Below are 19695 nucleotides of genomic sequence, written 5' to 3'. Positions count from 1 at the left end.
GAATATGTTATGGACTAAAGATGAGCTGAGCCCCCTTCTACATCGCCCTGCCCTGGATTAACACATGTCGGGGTACCAGAGCCCGGAGTTGCCTTCATAAATTATGTTTGGAAATGGAGTAAGGTATTATCTCAGTCCCAGCACCTAAAGCAAGAGTGTGACAACAATCTGTTGGGTCTAAATTTATACTCTTGACCCAACTTCTCAAGCCCAATAACACACTCTGATCCTAGTAGCATAGAACCGGTCTTGAGATTTTTTTTCGAGAGAATCGGTCTTGTTATTTAATCATTAAGTTGAATTAAGAAAAGGGTTAATTACCTTTATTCAAAAAGAAAAGGGTTAATTACAAACAAAATTACCCAGATTTACATAAAAATAGTGGTGTATTTAATTAGGATTTTAAAAAATTCTTTTATAAATAAAATCAATATATATTTAATTCGAATTATAAAAAATATATCAGAATCTTGAAATATTTAATTGAGATTTTAAATTATGTTACAAAATCTGCTAATATTCGATCAGGATTTTAAATTATACTTAAAAATTTGATGGAATTCAATTGGGATTGTTTAAAATCTTGTAATATTATGCTTAAATTCTCAAAATTTATATCAGCTTTCCAAATCAAAATCAAATATGATTCGTGAAATTTATTAAAATCAAATTTGAATATATTCTAAAATATAAAAGAGGAGAAAGATATATGCTAGATGACAATGATGGTACATGAATCAAAGAGTTTAATTACTTAATTGCAAGTCTCTTATATTGTAATCAATATTTTAATATAATAATTCTAATTTCGAAATCGAGATTATCGAGGCATGGAGCAAATGAATATATTCAGAATTTATTTATAAGAAGGTTAAAAAAAGAATTTATACTAAGTATATATTAAATGAATATTATATATATATATATATTTAAATTTAGAGCAGATTTCATTAATATTTTGAAAGAGATTCAATCGGGATAAAATCCCAACTGATCATGCAATCAGGTTAAAAATATTTGACCATTTTTTTTCTGGATTGCTTAATTAATTGAATACAAATATTCTGAAGATCAAAATTAAAAATGAAGATAATAATTTCCTGAAAACAGTGACTTCACAATTGACACTCACAATAATTTCATGTACATGGCAATGTTTATTTAATCAATAATTTTAATATAATATTTTTAATTTCGAAATCGAGATTATCAAGGAATGGAACAAATGAATATATGCAGAATTTATTTAGAAAAGGTTGCAAAAAGAATTTATAGTTAGGATATATCAAATGAATATCACAGACTTTAAGTTAATTTCATAACAAAAATTAACAAAAGAGATGAGATATTTAGAATGCGCAACTTAAAATTCTAATTCATATAATTTGAGACATGTTTAACGAAAAATTAAAATTATACAACATTTTTCCTTAAATTCTTTCAAATAATATATTGTTTTTTATTAATAGATTTTGATTCTAGTTTCATTTTATTTTCTTCTGTTTTGATTATGCTAGAAGTGAACCCCATCGTATATTTGGGAGCTACACAAATCAAAATTTGGAATTTGAGCTCATAAAATAAAATTGATAAATTATGTATCTGCGAGCTCCACAAATTAAATTCAAGTAGCCCCACTTTCAACACTTTCTCTCTACTATCCAAATATCCACTCTATTGCTCGCCACAATAATACATACTTTCATCTCTATTTCTCCGATCACTCTGACTTTAATTCCGGCGATCTCTCACTTTTCCGGCGATTACTTCATTTCGATTTTCAACGGTACAATCCATCCTGCTCCTTGTACGTCTATTTACATAAACATGTGTTTCTGTATAGACACACATTCGTAATACAAGCATAAGTGTATGTTGACTTGTAATCAGTTTTATTTGACCTTAAATTCCATTGCCTGATTGTTAATTGAAGTGATTAGTCGAGTTAATTGGTTAGGGTTTTATATTTACTGTATTGACCAATATGTTTAACAAGATTATAAAGAGGGGGCAACGAAAGGGTTCGAAATCGGATAATAATATAGATTATGGTGCTACTGGTAACCGGAGCTCTGGTTCTGTTTCGACATCGAATGTTGTTGTGAATCACGCTTCAAGAGGGGGTTTAACAGCTGGTCAGGGTGGGGGTGGGGGTTCTGCAGGTGTTGTTGCGGCTGAGCCAGGGAGTATTGAGGTACTTCCTTTGTTTAAGGATGTTCCTGTTGGAGAGCGGCAGGGTTTGTTTCTTAGGAAAGTGCAAGTTTGTTGTTTTCTGTTTGAGTTTACAGATACGATGAAAATGGCCAGAGAGAAGGAGATTAAGAGGCAGAGTCTTTCGGAGCTTGTTGACTTTGTGCAGTCTGGTTCGGCTAAGATTAGTGAGGGGAATCAAGAAGAAATGGTTAGGATGATTTCGGTAAATATATTTAGGTGTTTCCCGCCAGCAGCACATGAGAATACGGGGTCTGAGAATGTGGAACCGGAGGAGGATGAACCGTTTTTTGAAGCTTCATGGCCACATTTACAGCTTGTGTATGAGTTGCTATTAAGATATGTTGTGTCCAGTGATACTGACACCAAGATTGCTAAGCGGTACATTGATCATTCATTTGTCCTTAAGCTGCTAGATTTGTTTGATTCCGAGGATCCCCGAGAGCGGGAATATCTAAAAACTATTCTTCACCGAATATATGGGAAATTTATGGTGCACCGCCCATTCATCCGGAAGGGAATCAATAACATCTTTTATCGGTTTATATATGAAACTCAGAGGCATAATGGTATAGGTGAACTATTGGAGATTCTTGGGAGTATAATCAATGGGTTTGCGCTGCCAATGAAGGAGGAGCATAAATTATTTCTTCTCCGAGCACTCATACCCCTGCACAAGCCCAAGCCAGTCGGCTTGTATCATCAGCAGCTGGCATATTGTATAACACAGTTTGTTGAAAAGGACCACAAGCTGGCAGATACTGTTATCAGGGGTTTGCTGAAGTACTGGCCGGTCACTAATTGCCAGAAAGAAGTTCTTTTTCTCGGAGAGCTTGAAGAAGTGCTGGAAGCCACTCAAGCTGGGGAATTCCAGCGCTGTATGGTTCTACTTTTTAAACGGATAGCTCATTGCCTTAACAGCCCTCATTTTCAGGTATGTAATGTGAAAATTCGCGCATTCTAGGAATTTATACATTGTGACATTTTTTTTTTTATCTTTACACACAACGAGCAATATTACCTGCGGCCATGTTGTATTAATTATTATGCCTGAGTTTAACTTTCTCGGCCCCCTTCTTTAGCTCATATCTAACAACTTCTTTGGGTGCCAGATGTCTTTCCAAATATTTGATCTCGATTATATATGAAATGTTGCATTGTTTTTTGAAGGATATTGATTGGAAAAGGCCTATCCATGATATTGTTTGACCAATGCGATTGTAAGGCATGGTGGCATTGATTGCTGGCCACCATGGCACCATGATAGTGGCTGACCAATGCGATTATAGCGCATGGTAATTGTTAATAATTACTCAATACTAAGTATTGCATCCATGGCCTTGTTTCATAGTCGAGGTTTATGATTTTTCATATGATTATGAAGTATCATTGAAGACACGGCTCATTTGCCTCGTTCTACCAAATGGGTATTCAAGAATGTATGTTCTACATGCTAGCACGTATGGTACTAGACTTAAGACCAGTTTTATGTTTACCCCTTATTTCTTTAGGTTTTGTTGTACCCGTGTACGACACTAGGTTAGTTGAAAAGCACAAGATATCTCTATGACGTTAAATCCATTGAATATTGTCTGTAAATGCTCAAAATTACACGATCTGTTTTTCTTTGGTGTAATTCAATGTTTGTATATGTGTATATGTATGTTTAACGTATAAATAAGAAAATTGATAAATTTGCCAGATGGGTCAGAGTCCGCCGTCCAATTCAGACCTGACTTTTACTACTAATTGGAGAAATAGCACAATAATCTGAGTGTTATTAGCTTCATCTGTGATGTATTTCTGCTTTTCATATAAATATCATATCGAGGGAGTTGTGAGGGGCAAGGTGAAAGACCGGGATTTCATTCCTATGTATTTGGGTTTTGGTCTTATTTGATCGAAATGGCCAAATGAGTTATGCATTCCTATTAACTGGGCAGTATGTGCCTTACATGTTCCAGGGATTTCTGAAATTATTGTCATTTCCATTCCTCTCGAACGTATTTCTGATTCCCATTAATAGGTACACAATTAAAGTAACTTTGCCAAATTTATGTTGGTTTGATATATTTTGGGATTTTCTTTGTTCAAGTTGTTGTGAGACCACAAAATTTTTTCCCCTCTTTCTTGTATCCTGCTTCCATGTTTATAGGGCTCTCTATTTTAATAACAATCACGAGGCTTTTGGTGTATGGGTTTTTTAATATCAAGGAAAGCACTTGTGTTGAGTAAAGCATACTAGAGTTGGTGCTTCTTTTTTCAAAATGATTATCTTACTAAAAATTATGAACGAAACAACCTAGGTATGTCAACCAGTTATGCAATAACACACATTTCTGGTATATGATTTTATTAAATATCTAATAGACTAATATATTGTTTTCTTGCTCAATCTTGAACTGATATTGGTGTATATGAGAGATAGGTAAGAGATTGTTGTTGTATTAGTAAATGTAAAAAACATTCCCAATTAATCTTGTGTCAAAGATATATCATCTTCATTGATATTTTAACTGGAGCTACAATCAAAAGATTGATATTTTGATATTTATTATATCATTTTCTTGCCGAAAACGAAACCCTAGTCGCTAACTTTGAATTCCGCTCGTTATATTCATAGACCCCTAGTTATTGGGACTTCAGTTGTTGGGTTATCCCTGACTAGCAAACTGCCTTGTGTCATCATCAAGCCGTCAGCATGGGATGAAATAGAAATCACTAGGAACATTCAAGATCATTGCTGTCATCCTTTCTCACAATTATTCATCCTTAGTAATATAAATATTTGCTGAAACTGATGCCTTATAATTCCGGTGCATTAAAAAGTTACTCGTGTTGTATAAAATATCCAAAAATAGAGGGATGAAAGTGAAGGCTACAACAGGCTTTTTTTTTTGACTCGGGATAGCTTTCCCTCAAATCTAGCTCTTTCTATCTTAAGAAATCTGATTTTACTCGTATGATACATACCTTGATATGTCTGTCGCTTCCTATTTAGGAAATTTTGAGTAGCTAAACTGAAGGTTATGTGTGTAATTTGTTTCATTCAACCGTACTTTTGGTTTTTATATATGTTTCGTATTTATTTGCCTTTACTAGGTTTGGTTTGGGCTGGTTTACTAATATATATTAGCATCATGTTATATACTTTTCATATACCAAATTTGTGGAGCTAATATGATTTATTTGGGGATTCATTGTGAAAAGGTACATAATGTGTATGACTGGATTGGGAATAGGTACATTATGCCTTTCAGCTTTCTTGTCTTAAAAAATGTTGTAGCCATGTAGGGTTCCTTTAATACCGAGGTTTTTAGTAAAGAAACTACTTGAAGTGAACAATGCGTGAAAGCAAGGTTACATTTTAAGCTGCATCGGATGACAGGTCTTGGTAGTATATAATATTTACTACTAAGGTGCCACAGACATATTGATTACTGAGGTAAACAGATAGGAAACATGACAAAATTTAAAAGGATCCAGATTTTAATGAATATAATGATCGTTATGCAAGAGACGACTTCTTGCTAATATTCCCCCTTCAACATGCACGGTTCTAGATTCTTGTATGATGTAGCGCTTTGCTAAATTAAGAAATCCATATACAACTTTCTAGCACTTGTCTTGTAAACTTCCCCGTGATATATATCTTATTTTATTATGAACAAGTGGGTGTCGTCCAGGTATAAAATATCTGATGCATAACCAACTTTTAAATACATCTAGCCATGCCAACATTTCTTGACCTGTAGAATTACGGGTTTTTTCCCCTTCCATGTAGAATTACATACTTGCAGGAGCCTAAAACACATAATTGATAAACTATGTAGCTGAAAGTTTTCTGCTATTATAGTGATGTGCAGCTTTATTGTAAATATTTGAAGTTCAAAATATATCTGTGCTTGTTTTAATACATTTAAAAGCTCTCTGTCAAACTGGTTCCTATATCAGTGATAATAAAAATTTTTATCTTTTCTAGGTGTGCTGTAAATATGAAGAATGCTCTTCATGCTTTAATGTTTCTCCTACCTGTGTAAATCTGCAAGCTCTTTTTTTTTCTTAATGTTTTTTCTAAGAAAATGCACAATGCAGGTTTCGGAACGAGCTCTCTTCCTGTGGAACAATGAGCATATTGTTGGGCTCATCACTCAAAACCGGACTGTCATTTTGCCAATCATTTTTGAGGCACTAGAGAAGAATATAAGATCCCATTGGAATCAGACTGTCAATGGTCTGACAGTCAACGTCCGGAAAATGTTGTCGGAAATGGACCCCGAGTTATTTGAGGAGTGCCAAAGGCAATTTGCTGAGAAAGAGGCGAAGGCAGAAGAGTTGGAAGTACAGTGGGAAACTAAATGGCAGAGACTGGTTGCTGCCGCTGAACAACGGGTCTGAGTATGAAGATATTAAACAGGTACTGGGAAGGAGATGTGTCGGTGTCAAGAAAGGGGGCGCACATAATCAAGAGAAAGATGTCCATGGTGGAATATGTTTACATCTCTCTTTATGCCCGTCGTTTTTTTTGCAAAAAGCATTGAAGATATTTTTGTGAAAAGTTATGCAAGTGATGAATGGTTTGTAATTGTATTAAATGTATTTGTTCTGCAAATTATTTCTTTCAGCCTTTCAGGCAGTATCCTTTATCAGGATACTTTGCACAAATTTATATTCAAAGATTTCCAGTTTGCCTTTATGGATGCAAGGGTTTACTATTTTGGCATGTTTGACTATAGTGAAGTTCAACATCTATATTTCTCAAGAAGCTGAAAAAAAAAATGTTTTAGCCTTTTATTTAGGTTTTTGTTACTCTAGGGTGATCCCCACCCACTGTACTTTTAGAAAAAGCTGCAGAAGATTTCAATGAAAATGAATAATAGTCGCATGTGAAGTGAAATTAAAATAAATTCTAGTCGTAAGTGATGTCAAATTTCACGCTTTAATAAATTTAAAATTTCGTGTTTATGCAGTATGTAAATGTGATGACTAAGATATTATTTGTAATTTGTATTAATTTTATAGCCTGAGTATTTCAAAGTGAATTTTTTTTTTGAATGAATTATTTTTCAAAACATAAATTTGATAGATATAATATTATTATAATTATTATTATTATTTATTAATGAAATAAACAAGAAACACAAAAAAATGATAACCCAAACAAACAATAAAGCGTGTTTATAAACCTCAGGCTCAGGGTACAAGCTGTGTATCTATCCATTTGACAGGGGCACTATATAATCCATTCATGCTCTATCTGTATTTCTCGATATATATTGAGGCATAGAGTACGCTTAGTTGATTGTAAGGTGTAGTTGCAAAGAGATGTCGAAGAAAGGAGGAAAAGGAACAGGGGGTGGTGTCAAAAAAGATTCACCGGTACTCATAAAGGATGCTCCTTGGAGAGAAATCAATCCCAGGCAAAAACCCATCCCCAAGATTCATCTTTCTCCTCTTCTTCGTGTCCCGAAAGACCCCTTCTCTGATTATGCACAATTTGTCATGAAGGTAACACACACACACTCTCTCTCTCTCTCTCTCTCTCTCTCTCTCTCTCTCTCTCCCCCCCCCCGTCTCCCCCCCCCTCTCTCTCCTCCCCCCCTCTATATCTATCCCTCCTCTCTCCTCTCCCCCCCCCCCATGTTATTGATTGTTGGTTTTGTGATTGTATTATAATGGTTGATTGTGCAGCACCCAAATCCAATTGGAACTGGACTAGGGAGCGAAGCTATAGTTGAAGCTGCTGGACCTGATTGTATTGTTCCTGGTCAGATTACCCCAATTAGATTACTTGGTCTCAAGGTATTACTAATTTCCCTTGGTTTGTCTCATTTGTTTTGTTCAACTTATTAGTCTTTAAAATTGTTGTCACAATTATGGCTTCACTACAATTTATATTAATCATCATGTGCTTGTGTTGTTTATGAATTCAGATGAGGTTATTATAATCCCACCTAAGCCTACTTTAATACGTTGTCTAGGCACTACTTTAGCTGCCATACTCTATTTTTTTGGGCTAAGTAAGCTGCCCTACTTCAACTCATTGTCTTTGAATAATTTGAAATATCAACTTAATTTAGATGTATCGCTTTGCTTATGAGTATCACTTTAATGTTAAGTATATAATATAAATAGTGGTCTGCTCTTTGCCTAAATCATGCTTAGGATTTTCAGAATGCTAATATTAGAAACTAGTTTAGAGTGTGAGAACAAGTCAACTGGCACGGACTTTTCAGAAAGTTGCAACTTCTTTCCAAATTATACGTCTCGTTGGACATTAACTTACATTGCACATGATGGTGGAGAGAAGACATAAGTGCAATGTTATTAAAGGAAAAAAGCCTGTGAAGCATAAGGGGACTCTTGTAGGTTAAGCACGAAAGGCGGGATTTTCCTTATAAGAAAAGCCCTATATAAATAAATGTATATATATTTCAATACATGTAAACAACATACATGCTAATTAATTACTACAACCTCAAATGCAAACTAAGTTGTTCAAAGAAAGAACTGGACAAACCCATGTCTCGTTTTAATACAGGACAAACCTGAGATTGAGGATTTGTGGCTGTTTGATAGTCTGGATACTATTTTATGTTGAGGAGTTGTTGAGAATGATTGAAGCTGCTAGGTTTTAGAGTGCATATATGCATTGTTGTCATGGTGCGCGCGCGTGTGTGTATACTGTATAGTGAGTGTATAATGTGTATATATTGATACATATAGAAACTGAAAATAGATATTTGTAAATAATATATCTATGATTTATAAATGAAGCTATATATTGGAAACCTATATATATATATATATATATATATATATATATATATATATATATATATATATATATATATATATATATATATATATGCTAGAAACCAAATATATGCTATTTTTGTGTGTGTGTGTGTGTCTAACTATTAATATACGATTCATTATATCATTAATTTGTCGAGTAGTCCCCACTAATTACCCAACCGGACCTCCCAAGACTGAACTCAACTCGAATTACCGCCATGTAAACCATGCATATATGACAAGAAATGCCAATAAAATAAAATATTGGCCCAACCATATTAAATATGTTCGGATCTGATAAAAATTGTGTCTACATGTAAGTGTTCTTTTCATAGTTTATTTTTCTATTAATAGCCCTTTATGTGCTTACTGATTAGGCTAGGTTTTCGATTTGCTCTGGGCTTTTTGAATGTAAAGCCCAATAGCTGAGCCACGCTGAGCTTAGCACCTAAATGTTGCTTTTTAAGTGCACATTAATCACACTGCATAAGTGTTATAATATAATGCTGTATAACATCTTTAATCATGCAGTGACCAGTAATTATACTTTCTTTTCTTTTCTCCAAGAGAATATGGTTTCGTTTCCTGACAGTTGTAATTTGTAGGACTTCTTTTCTCCCTAGTAAAAATGAACCAGCCACAGTTGTATCACCATGAATACAAAAATGCGAATGGGAGCTTAGGATAATGTATATTAATAAAGAAACTTTCAAGTGTGGTTTTTAAAAGCCAGAAAGTCTAGGAGAAAGTTGTGAAGTTCAGTAATCAGCGTATGATACCTGGGTGTTTGTTTAGTGCCATGTATTTTGCATATATGAGTGGGATATTCAAGATGTGCAAAGCCAGAAGGCTGAGACATACACACCCATCCGAATTAGCAACTGATATATTTTTATTCTGTACACAGTATATAGCACCATTCAGACAGTTGTTGGTTTGCTTACCAGGCTTAAATAATTGTTTCATAGAAGTCTGTGCCGGCCTCTGGTTTACCCTGGTTGGCCCGCTGATAAACCGTTTTTCCACAAGTCTGGCCTTGTATCCGTTCACCTAACTATCTGTTTATGCTTTACATGAGACAACCAATTACAGTGGACCATATATTTTAGGGGTTTTCTCATAAATACCTAAGTCTAAAATTGTTTTTGCAAAAATACTACATCTTTTTTAAATATTTTGCAAAAACACCAAACTTTTGAAAATATTTGCAAAAATATTGTATGCAACCCGTTGCAACCACATGCAACCTTACTTTCAACCAGATGCAACCATATTTGCAACCCCTGCGAGGCCAATTAACTGAAGTTGCATCTGGTTGCATCTAGTTGCAGACCGTGTTTTTGCAAATATTTTTTATAAAGGTAATATTATTGCAATTTTTTTCAAAAGATAGTAAAATCGCAAAAAAACTTAGAAAAAGTGGTATTTTTGATAAATTCCCTATATATTAAGGGGTCATATTGTTACTTGTTAGAGCTGCATTTGTTTGGATCAGAATTTGTGACCTCTCAATTTCAATCCAAGATCTTGTACTTAAAGAACCAGTGTAGTGGTCAAACTTGCTCTTTCAGTTTGGTTTGTGTATACTACTGCTCTCGTAATATGCAGTAGTTGAGATTGAGGAAGCACTGTTGACTGTAAGTTGAAAAGTCTTCATCAGAATGTTATTATAATTCATCTCCCTTATTTTAAATGCTTCTTACCTAGCTTCAGCTATATTTGGTTTATCCTACTAATTAAATGTACACTTAATGAGGAGCTTCTACCCCTGACATACCCTTCCAAGTTCCAAGTAGAGCAAATTTACTTTATGACCTGCAACTCTCTCCGTTTCTATTTAAGGTTCCAAACCCAATGGAGTGAATACATATTGGCATCATTGCGCTATATTGGGATGCTTATTTTCTCATATTCCCCCACTCTTGTTTGTCAGTCCCATTATCATATTACCAGGAGCAACTATTATTTCAGATGTAGAGTGTAGCCTTCATGTAAGAATCTCTATATTTCTTTATAAAGTTGCCAACATTTTACTCTATAGTTGCCTGAAAATAGCCATCCCAAATACCTAAAATACTCTTGACTTGCTCAGGCCTTATGTAACCCAATAAGCAGATGCTATCATATTCTGAATACAGAAAAGACACTTGTAGGACACTTCTGCGTTATGGACCACCTGTTTATCGAGCTAAATAGCTGTAGGCAGAATCTGTATAATTGTTTTATACCCATACTTGCTCAATTATTTTTAGAGTGATTTTTCTTTTGGATATAAATTTTTAGATTAACTTGTCAGATTCTCACTTGAGATTTCCTACCTATCAGGTGTGGCCTATCGATGTCGACTTGAAATTTCTGGATCCAGTTGGACGTGAGCTTCAGCAAATTGGAAAGGTAAACTATACTTTTTCAATCTGAGTAAAGTTATCTCTGTACATCATCCTATCTGCATACAGAACATTGGAAGTCAGCCAACAAAGCTATGCAGGCCTTCCTTGTTAGTATATTTCATAGTAACAGCCATATTGTGATATATACATTTCAAGTGACGAATAGTCGATGACTGGCCTTGACATCTAATAACATAGGATTACCTATCAATATACAATATCCTTCTTCAATTTAATATAGTAAAGATCACTGTAAGCACTTCAAAATATGGAAGGTTGTTAATATTAAGAAGCACGTACATGAGAGTGTGAAACACCATTGGTTGATGTCAAACATATACAAGTGAATAGGACTTAAGCAGGAATGTTTAATATACAAAGATTCACGTGGATGATCAACATTTAGGAAACATTTGAGACAATGTGATCATTTATGTAGAGAAGTGGAAGAAGTGCAGGCTATAGTCCTCACCCTGTTATAATCTGAAGATCAGTACTCTTCTTTATCCTTGGCGTGAAAAACGGAATATTTATTGTCTACCTTTCACTGGATGGTTTATTATGAGTTGGAGAAGAAAATATGAAGAAACAAACCTTGTGCTGGAAAATTATCCTTTGAAGCTGGTTATTAATATTCTACATACCTTTTGTTTTGTGTTATTAATTTTGTGTTAATTTAAATCTTGGGTATGTTGTTGCAGTTCATGGATTCAGCTGTCAACCTTATGGACAAGGCACTTGTGGATCGTTAGGCCGCCTACAGATATGAGTTGAGAACCAGTGGACAACCCAGATTTCTTTCATAAGCTGTTTATGTGAAATGAGCAATAGTTTGATATAAATTATCGGGAGCATGTAGTACTCAAGTGTTGTACTTAAGTGTTGGGGCATGTTGACTTATATTAAAAAGGTTGTGTTCATAAATTATAGGCTTGTTTAGCTTCGACTTTTTTGGAGTAATGATTTATTTTCGAAAATGTACTTATTTAGAAATAAGTAGTAATTTTTTTGAAAAAAATTAATATTTTTAAAAATAGAAAATATTTACATATATTATTTTGGAAATTAGACTTATTTTGTGGAAAATATATGAGAGTCAAGTAAAATAAAGCTTGGCACGCCATTACTATTATTATTATGAGGAAATAAAGATTGGGTCTGAAGATAAAGACGAAAAAGGACAAGCAACAACGCAGGCAGTGCAGATGATGATGGTCACTCTAACTGCCAGCAGCAGAATCAGGTCACAGCTGTGAAGAAAAGAAAGAGATAGAAAGTGTCGGATGTGATTTTGGAAATGTACAAAACACTTGCGCAACTTTCTGTTCCCTCTCGAAATTTGCCGGTCCAGAAATTTACGTGCAGCTCATCAATGTATTTCTTCTTGTAATCTTTGCTGCACAACCTTGATTGCAACTTGTATCACATCAGTATCTCCCGGAGATAATTTGGTTTTTTTTCCCTGGAAGTCAAATTTCAAAATCAATACTTACTCTCTAAATTCAATATCGACAATATAATTTTATCAAATCAAAAAAAATATAATTTCAAAAACTTCTATGTTATCTTCGACTTATAATATTTTCATATATACACTGGTATCGGTGTTAGTTAAAATTGAATCTCTCATAAAATTATGTATACTATTCTATGATATAATTTTTAAGTTTCAAAAATAAATATAAAATTACATTTTGACTATTTAACAAAATTTTGTCAGATCATAAAAAATAGAAAAAATATTGTTTTGAAATAGATAATAGTACTGTATATCTTTTGTGCGAGGGTTTACATCTTATGTCGGAGGGTTTACATTTATATTTATATTAATATAAGTTTCGATTAGAATTACTCATCTGCGAAGTAATTTTCCTTCTTTTTCTTTGTGTTTTACACGGGCGTACAAGCAAACACGAACAAAATAAACACTTGCCTGATCATCATCAAACCGAGTCAGGAGCTCATTCAAATAATCTAAAAACCATCCGCTACTAATTTAAGTCGCTGCCTCTGCAGTACCGTTGGTTCTCGAAGCAGTTCCAGAGTTTTGTGCATCGAGTACGACAGCCTGTTCTCTAAACTTTTTGTAGATATCGCCTCTGTAGAACTCTCTAGTTCTCACTACCAAGATCAATGACACAAGAGCTCCCAACAAAGTTGCTCCCGTAATCACCAAAAACGCTTCCTTGTAGCACTTCACTCCACTGCATGTCAAGTCTTCTCCTGGCAGACGCTTCAGTCCCTTGGCTGCCATTTGTTTCGACGCTTCTTTATCGTAAAGATGACCAGCTACTTTGACGTTCAAAATAAATGCACCGAAAGGACTCGCGCCAGCGCCTAAATTGTACAATGTGGAATAATATTTGAGGCCGAATAGTTCAGAAATGATCGCGAAGATCAAAGGCCACAGAGCTCCGAAACAGAACCCCATGATTATGGATGACAAGTAGAGGCTGTTGGGCACGCCGAAAGCGATGAGGAGATGTCCCACGCATGAGAAAAGTAGGACGAGAGTGAGCATCAGGGGACGGGGGAACTTGTACTTCGTCAACAGAATTTCGGACATAAATCCGGAGAAAACCCGACCCAAGTAATTCCATATACTGACTAATGAGATGAAGGTGGTGATACTTTTGGTTGGATAGCCGAGTGATTTTCCAATCTGGCCTAAATTATCGATTGCCGTGAGTGTTCCTCCAACGCCGAAAGTCGTAGCGCAGAATAAAATGATCATGTCGATGCTGAAAATTGCTTGGAGGATTGTGAAATCATCGCCGCGTTCGGGGTGCTTAAAAACATTGCGAAAACATGAGGATGATTTTTGTGGGCTCGTCGAAGGATGATTCGTCGTAGCTGGAGACGGTGGGTTTTCATCGATCACTTGAATTTGATCATGATCATTTCCAGACACTTGTTTCTTGAGTTTCCATATTTTCCACTCTTCTTTGATGACAATCAAAAGTGGAGCCGAAAGTAAAAGAATCACAACTGAAACAGTTGCGGCATACTCAGCCCTCGTAAAACTAAGACTATTTTGTACTATGATTATAACCATTAGAAAACCAGCTAAGCCGAGAGATATGTAGAGAAGATTGTAGAAAATCTTGAGCTCATTAGATACTCTAACCACCTTCATTATGCGAACAGTTCTGAGAAATACGAAGGACACAACCGCGGGTAACCAAGCAATGAGCAAGATGAGTGACTTGGAATCATCTCCGTAAAGAGCATGGTAGAGTTGTGTGATGATCGCGCCACTTAGCCCTACGAAGCCCTTCAAAAGGCCTAATACAACTCCCCTGCTTTCGGGGAAATTCTTGACACATGTAACTAATGCACCCGTATTAGCAAAAGTCTGAGAATTAGCGCCAATACACATGTACAAACACATCTGCCATACTTTAGGCTTGGCTATTTTTCCTGCAACAGCAAGCCATATCATGAAGTAACCCGAAAAGTTCATGACTGCGCCAATGAAAAGCACGACCCATGGCGGGGTTACTTCATTGATTAGGCCGGAAATGATTCCAATATTGGCACCCAAGTCTTTGAAGAAACCGATGAGGTTCAAGGTGGTTTGGTCATAACCGAGAGATGATTTGATCTCGTTAGAGTAAAGACCGAACATGTAGGTTGCCCCCGCGACGGCCATGATGCAGAAGGAAGCAACCACCATGAACCATCTCCCGGTGATTATTTGAAAGCTGAAACTCCTCATTTGTTTGAAACTCGAGCCACCGCTGCTAAACTCAGTCATTTTTATGGAAGCTACTTAGCTAGCTCACTTCTATATATAGAGGGGGAGGAGTGGTGTTTTTTCGATCTGTGAAACTTGAAAGAAGAGAAAAAAAGAGAAATATTATGAATTTAGAGGAGGTTCGCGTGGTCCTGATTTTCTTGTCGTGTTTGAAAAATTAATTATCATGGAAGTAGAAGTCAGATACTTAAGAATTTAAACACGATATCTAAGTTTCACTGAGGTTTACAAGTAATTAATCTTTTGGTTTACGAAAATGAAGGTGGAATTTTTAAGCTGCGGCCCTGGAATCAATTTTGAAGAAAAGACCAAATGCATAGTGTGTGGGCAAGCCTGTAACGGGACCTAAGTTGATGATTTTCTGGTACACAATTTGATACAAACAAAAGATTACGCGATACGGCAATGATAAAAGCTAGTGGACGTGATTTTCGGCCTTCTATGAATTCCACTCAAGAGAGCATCGGGCCCTGATAATAGACCAAAGCTCCTAACTGGTTTTGTGGCTACATATAACGATTAGCCATTTAAGCTCGGCCAGAATCTTCTGGTCCATAAATTGAAGTGTTTTGGTGTAATCTGACAATGCAAATTCAGATGTTCTGGATAATCTTCAAGCTTCAGTAGTACTCAGCAATCTGATATGATTGAGCGATAAACACGACTACCCAACTTTTTTTATTTGTGTATCATTAAGCATGATGCAAGTAGCTTTCTACCTTTTAAGAATTGCAAATGATCACACGGAAGTCAATGTTTGAGAGAAATTTTTTGGAAGTGGAACTGTAAGTAGACAAGTCGACGATCATGTCATGATCAGACGTAGTGCAATGAGGGGATCGGGCTACTACCCTATGGTGGAGACCAATCAAACGTTTACAATCTAACAATCTTTTAAAGTTTATGATTTGTTAGAGGGTAATGTCACTTCTAATCATGGTGTCCGAATTGTCTGCTGTCAACAAGTTGTTGCAACAAATTATTAGTCACATAATTCATTTCATTAATGCAGGTAATCAGAGCTGACTGAGTGAAATCGTACACTATATGTCAAATCGTTGTTGTAATGTGTAATGATCGGACAACTGAATGGGATATCCAATCCAGAAAAAACAAACACGATACTTCTGCAATCAGTTAATTTCTAGTTGATCAATCTACCACAGTACACTTGCTACTATCTGCGGACTTGTGAGTTGTGAGTCCTTGTGTCACAGTTAATTCTGGCAGATTTCATTATTGTTAGGGGTGTCCTCAACTGAAAATTGATGCTAGCCAGAAAGTGGGAATTTGTGGCAATCAACTGACAATTGTGAAGAACAAATGGCTGAATTAACGTGAACGCGTATCTGGAAAGCTCAGGTCTCACTTTTCCTTCCCACACTCCTCAAAGTTACTAACACTATAAATCAGCTTCAATGGTTCTGCACTGACGCAAAAAATGGACAGGAGCATTGTCAGACCTGATCGCCCTCCTCCCCACACCTCAAAAACAAACGTGCAGAACGAGAGTTTTGCCACGACAAGCAGATCACTGTTACAATTTGAAGGGAAAATGTCTGCAACATCTCACTGAGGATGAGGCAAGTAGCGCACATTCAAAATAACAAGATATTATGTCTGGAGCTCCATGGCTGCTGAGCACCTGATGTTGCAACTACTGAATTTGCTACAATATTTGCCCTTAATACTTTCTTTGCCTCTTTTCGTTTTCGAAGCTCATGAATCCCTTTTTTGGTATGACAAAGACAATCATTTTATTAAGCTCATTACACTAAAAAAATTGCTTATTTTTCAAAATTGTGAGCTCTGTGAATTGTTTCAGTTTCTATCATTCATCTCTGTCTTTAACAATTAATTTTTACCTACATCAACACGAATACACGATCATGGTTTTTAGCTTCAAGTTTTATTTCCCACCCCTACGGCCATTCATCTCCAAAACGCCTACTTCCATACTCACTATTCAACACACATTGTGTGAAGCATCCATATTGCCGTTCATTCCCAAAACTCTACTTCCATACTGGCTATCCAATAGTCTAAAAATTATAAATATAGAAAATTACCTAAACCAACATTATCATTAATATGTGATAGAATATATTTTTATATATATTCTATATGATTTTATTCTCATATTTAATTATATTTTGCACTGATTTGGATATTTATTTAATAGATTTTATTGTTTTATTGTAGGAAATAAAGAATTCCAAGTTGAGAAGGATTTGAAGATAAATTAGCTACTTTGGAGCTAATTTCTATTAAAATTCGGATTTATTGGGTTTTACCCGATTTCTACACTGTTTGGGCCATATCTTGAGTTCCAGATGTCGGATTTGGACGATCTTACAGCCCACGCGAAGCCCTTGATATTTCCTTTAATTCAGAAGTGGTCCAAGATGCAAAGTCCAACTGGAAAAGCCCGAAAACTGGACAGAACAGAAAGCTGCGAATTTTGAGACTAAATCCTACTTGGTTTTGGAGTTTTATTTATATATATATTTTAAATATTAAAAGACATATATTATGAGAGGGAGGACTAGTTTTTATCATTGTACAATATTAGATTAGAATTAGGGTTAGTTAGAGAGACTTATGAGGAGGCATGACTTCCATGGATGTGACAACATTGGAGGTTAAAGGTTTTAATCTATAGTTTTCTTCTCTTTTCTTGTTAGCTTTATTATGTCTTTTGATTGTCTTAATTGTTTTACTTGTTTAGTTATTATTGAGTAGTGTGTTCTAGGGCTTAAGGGGAAGCCATGTTTGCACTATGATGTTGGCATGATTTTACAGTGATCTGATTGATTGGTTAATTCTAATTGATATGTTTCAATATTAATTTATGTAATCGGCCGATATCATGAATTGATTCTATGCGAATAGGAGTATGATCGAGAGATATACTACTAGAGGCACACATACAATTAGCAGAATTGAATTTGAGTGCGAGAGCATCATTGGATTTTTGAAAGCGTTAATACTCGAGAGAGATTAACCTTGCTTTAATTACCTGATCAATTGAATTACTAAAAGTGATTATACGTGTAATCATGTTTCGAGAGTGTTGATGCTTGAGAGAGATTAACATACTCTTGTTATTTGACCACTTTAATTGCTTTAGCTTAGAGCTAGTCATTGTGTGAGCATGGTGGACCTGATTGCCCTAGACTTTAATATATTATTTTAGTGTCTTTTTAGTTAGTGTAATTTAGTTATTTAAAATATATTTAATAATCGTTTTGTTCCGGAAACAATCGAATATAACTGAATAAAATTGATAGCATCTGTCTCCTTGAGGATACGACCCGCATTTGCGGGTCTGCACTACGATAGATACCGTGCGCTTGCGGTTAGTTATAAAATTACACATCAAGTTTTTGGCGCCGCTGCCGGGGATCGAACCCGGGTCACCCGCGTGACAGGCGGGAATACTTACCACTATACTACAACAAATGAAATATGCAAGCTAAAAGAAATAAAAGAAACTACTAAAAAAAATGCATACAAAATTAATAACTACATGCTCTAATTTAAATGCAACTAACATGAATTTCCTAAATTTAAGACATGGCAATATACAATTTTTCTATTTTTTTTTGGATTTTATAATATATAATATATATTATTTTTTTTTAACATTGAGAAACCATCCCCACACTAAAGTGGTTCATTGTCCTCAATGAACAAATATGGTACATATATATAAATATATTAATATAATAAAAGTTGAAAAAGAAAACTCCCCTGAGGTGTCAATGGTTATTGAATTCTGAACTGGCTCCGACTTCTTGAGTTTTATGAAAGTGGTTGCAGCCATGTAACAATTGGAGTAGTTGTTCCAATGGTTGGTTAGTTACTCTTAAAATCTGCTCTGTAGATGTTCGGGGTTCAATTCCCAGCTGCACCATATCTTTTTGATATATCCAGCAAGTGGCAGCTTTGCCTGTTCACACAAAATGCTTCCTGGAGAATGCATATCAGGTGCTGGACTTCAAGAATGGGCTTTGCTGCGTACTTTGAATGGACTGGTCACACGCTAATGGGCTGGGCTGCCACTCAGAAATAGCGGGCCTATTATGACTGCGGGCCTGCTTGATTAGCTGAGCCTATGCTGTGTGCAAACAACGTGGGCAACATGATTAAGGTGGGTTCTTAAATAAGATGGGTGCTATTTGACTTCCTGGAGTGGACTGGGCATTGGCCCGAGTGGCAGTAGGCGCAGGACCAGATGACAACTTAATGTACATGCAGCGCTGAAGCCGAGGACAATTTATATTTTTGGATAACTTTATACGCCGGTGCGATAAAAAGTGATTGGCGGTATTAGCAGTCTGCTTTGTGCGCGTAAAAGAGCCAGGAGCTCTGCACCGCGGAGTTGAAGAAGGAAAACGCCAGTTTACCTCATTGCTTTTAGAAAATACACGCCCCTACTTTTTTTGTTTTTTTCTTCTTCTTTTTATTCAAAAATAATTCTTCCAAAATTTAAATAAAACACTGAGTGTTTTAAATAAATTATTCTCTCAGCTAATA

At 35.5% G+C, this 19695-nt stretch overlaps 3 protein-coding genes across 4 annotated transcripts; 2 read left to right on the top strand and 1 right to left on the bottom strand.

The window, feature by feature from the left end:
- The first annotated feature begins 1574 nt into the window (after window positions 1-1574).
- On the top strand, window positions 1575-6907 carry LOC108227990 (serine/threonine protein phosphatase 2A 57 kDa regulatory subunit B' beta isoform). 2 transcript variants are annotated; one of them, XR_010284576.1, is made up of 3 exons: window positions 1604-3145; window positions 3399-3506; window positions 6307-6384. XR_010284576.1 is itself a non-coding variant. In XM_017403432.2 (2 exons), exons 1-2 carry the CDS (start codon window positions 1985-1987, stop codon window positions 6607-6609), a joined length of 1464 nt encoding a protein of 487 aa, XP_017258921.1. In that variant the 5' UTR covers window positions 1575-1984; the 3' UTR covers window positions 6610-6907. The 2 variants fall into 2 exon arrangements, 1 of the variants encoding a protein (XP_017258921.1); XM_017403432.2 differs by lacking the exon at window positions 3399-3506 and having other exon boundaries at window positions 1575-3145; window positions 6307-6907.
- Window positions 6908-7415: 508 nt separating this feature from the next.
- Window positions 7416-12376, top strand: LOC108228113 (uncharacterized). The gene is made up of 4 exons (XM_017403601.2): window positions 7416-7719; window positions 7903-8013; window positions 11335-11403; window positions 12101-12376. Exons 1-4 carry the CDS (start codon window positions 7537-7539, stop codon window positions 12149-12151), a joined length of 414 nt encoding a protein of 137 aa, XP_017259090.1. The 5' UTR covers window positions 7416-7536; the 3' UTR covers window positions 12152-12376.
- Window positions 12377-13254: 878 nt separating this feature from the next.
- LOC108228112 (uncharacterized) lies at window positions 13255-15249 on the bottom strand. Its single transcript, XM_017403600.2, has one exon. It carries the CDS (start codon window positions 15154-15156, stop codon window positions 13396-13398), a length of 1761 nt encoding a protein of 586 aa, XP_017259089.1. The 5' UTR covers window positions 15157-15249; the 3' UTR covers window positions 13255-13395.
- Window positions 15250-19695: the final 4446 nt, after the last annotated feature.

This window comes from Daucus carota, chromosome 6 (genome assembly GCF_001625215.2).
Source record: "Daucus carota subsp. sativus chromosome 6, DH1 v3.0, whole genome shotgun sequence".
In the NCBI taxonomy this organism is placed as follows: domain Eukaryota; kingdom Viridiplantae; phylum Streptophyta; class Magnoliopsida; order Apiales; family Apiaceae; genus Daucus; species Daucus carota.
This window is presented reverse-complemented; position numbering and strand designations above follow the sequence as displayed.

Coding starts and splice junctions, on each gene's coding strand:
- LOC108228112 (XM_017403600.2), bottom strand. CDS start 15,156: ATGACTGAGTTTAGCAGCGGTGGCTCGAGTTTCAAACAAATGAGGAGT.
- LOC108228113 (XM_017403601.2), top strand. CDS start 7,537: ATGTCGAAGAAAGGAGGAAAAGGAACAGGGGGTGGTGTCAAAAAAGAT. Junction 7,720..7,902: donor ATGCACAATTTGTCATGAAG/GTAACACACACA, acceptor TTGATTGTGCAG/CACCCAAATCCAATTGGAAC. Junction 11,404..12,100: donor AGCTTCAGCAAATTGGAAAG/GTAAACTATACT, acceptor ATGTTGTTGCAG/TTCATGGATTCAGCTGTCAA.
- LOC108227990 (XM_017403432.2), top strand. CDS start 1,985: ATGTTTAACAAGATTATAAAGAGGGGGCAACGAAAGGGTTCGAAATCG. Junction 3,146..6,306: donor TTAACAGCCCTCATTTTCAG/GTATGTAATGTG, acceptor TGCACAATGCAG/GTTTCGGAACGAGCTCTCTT.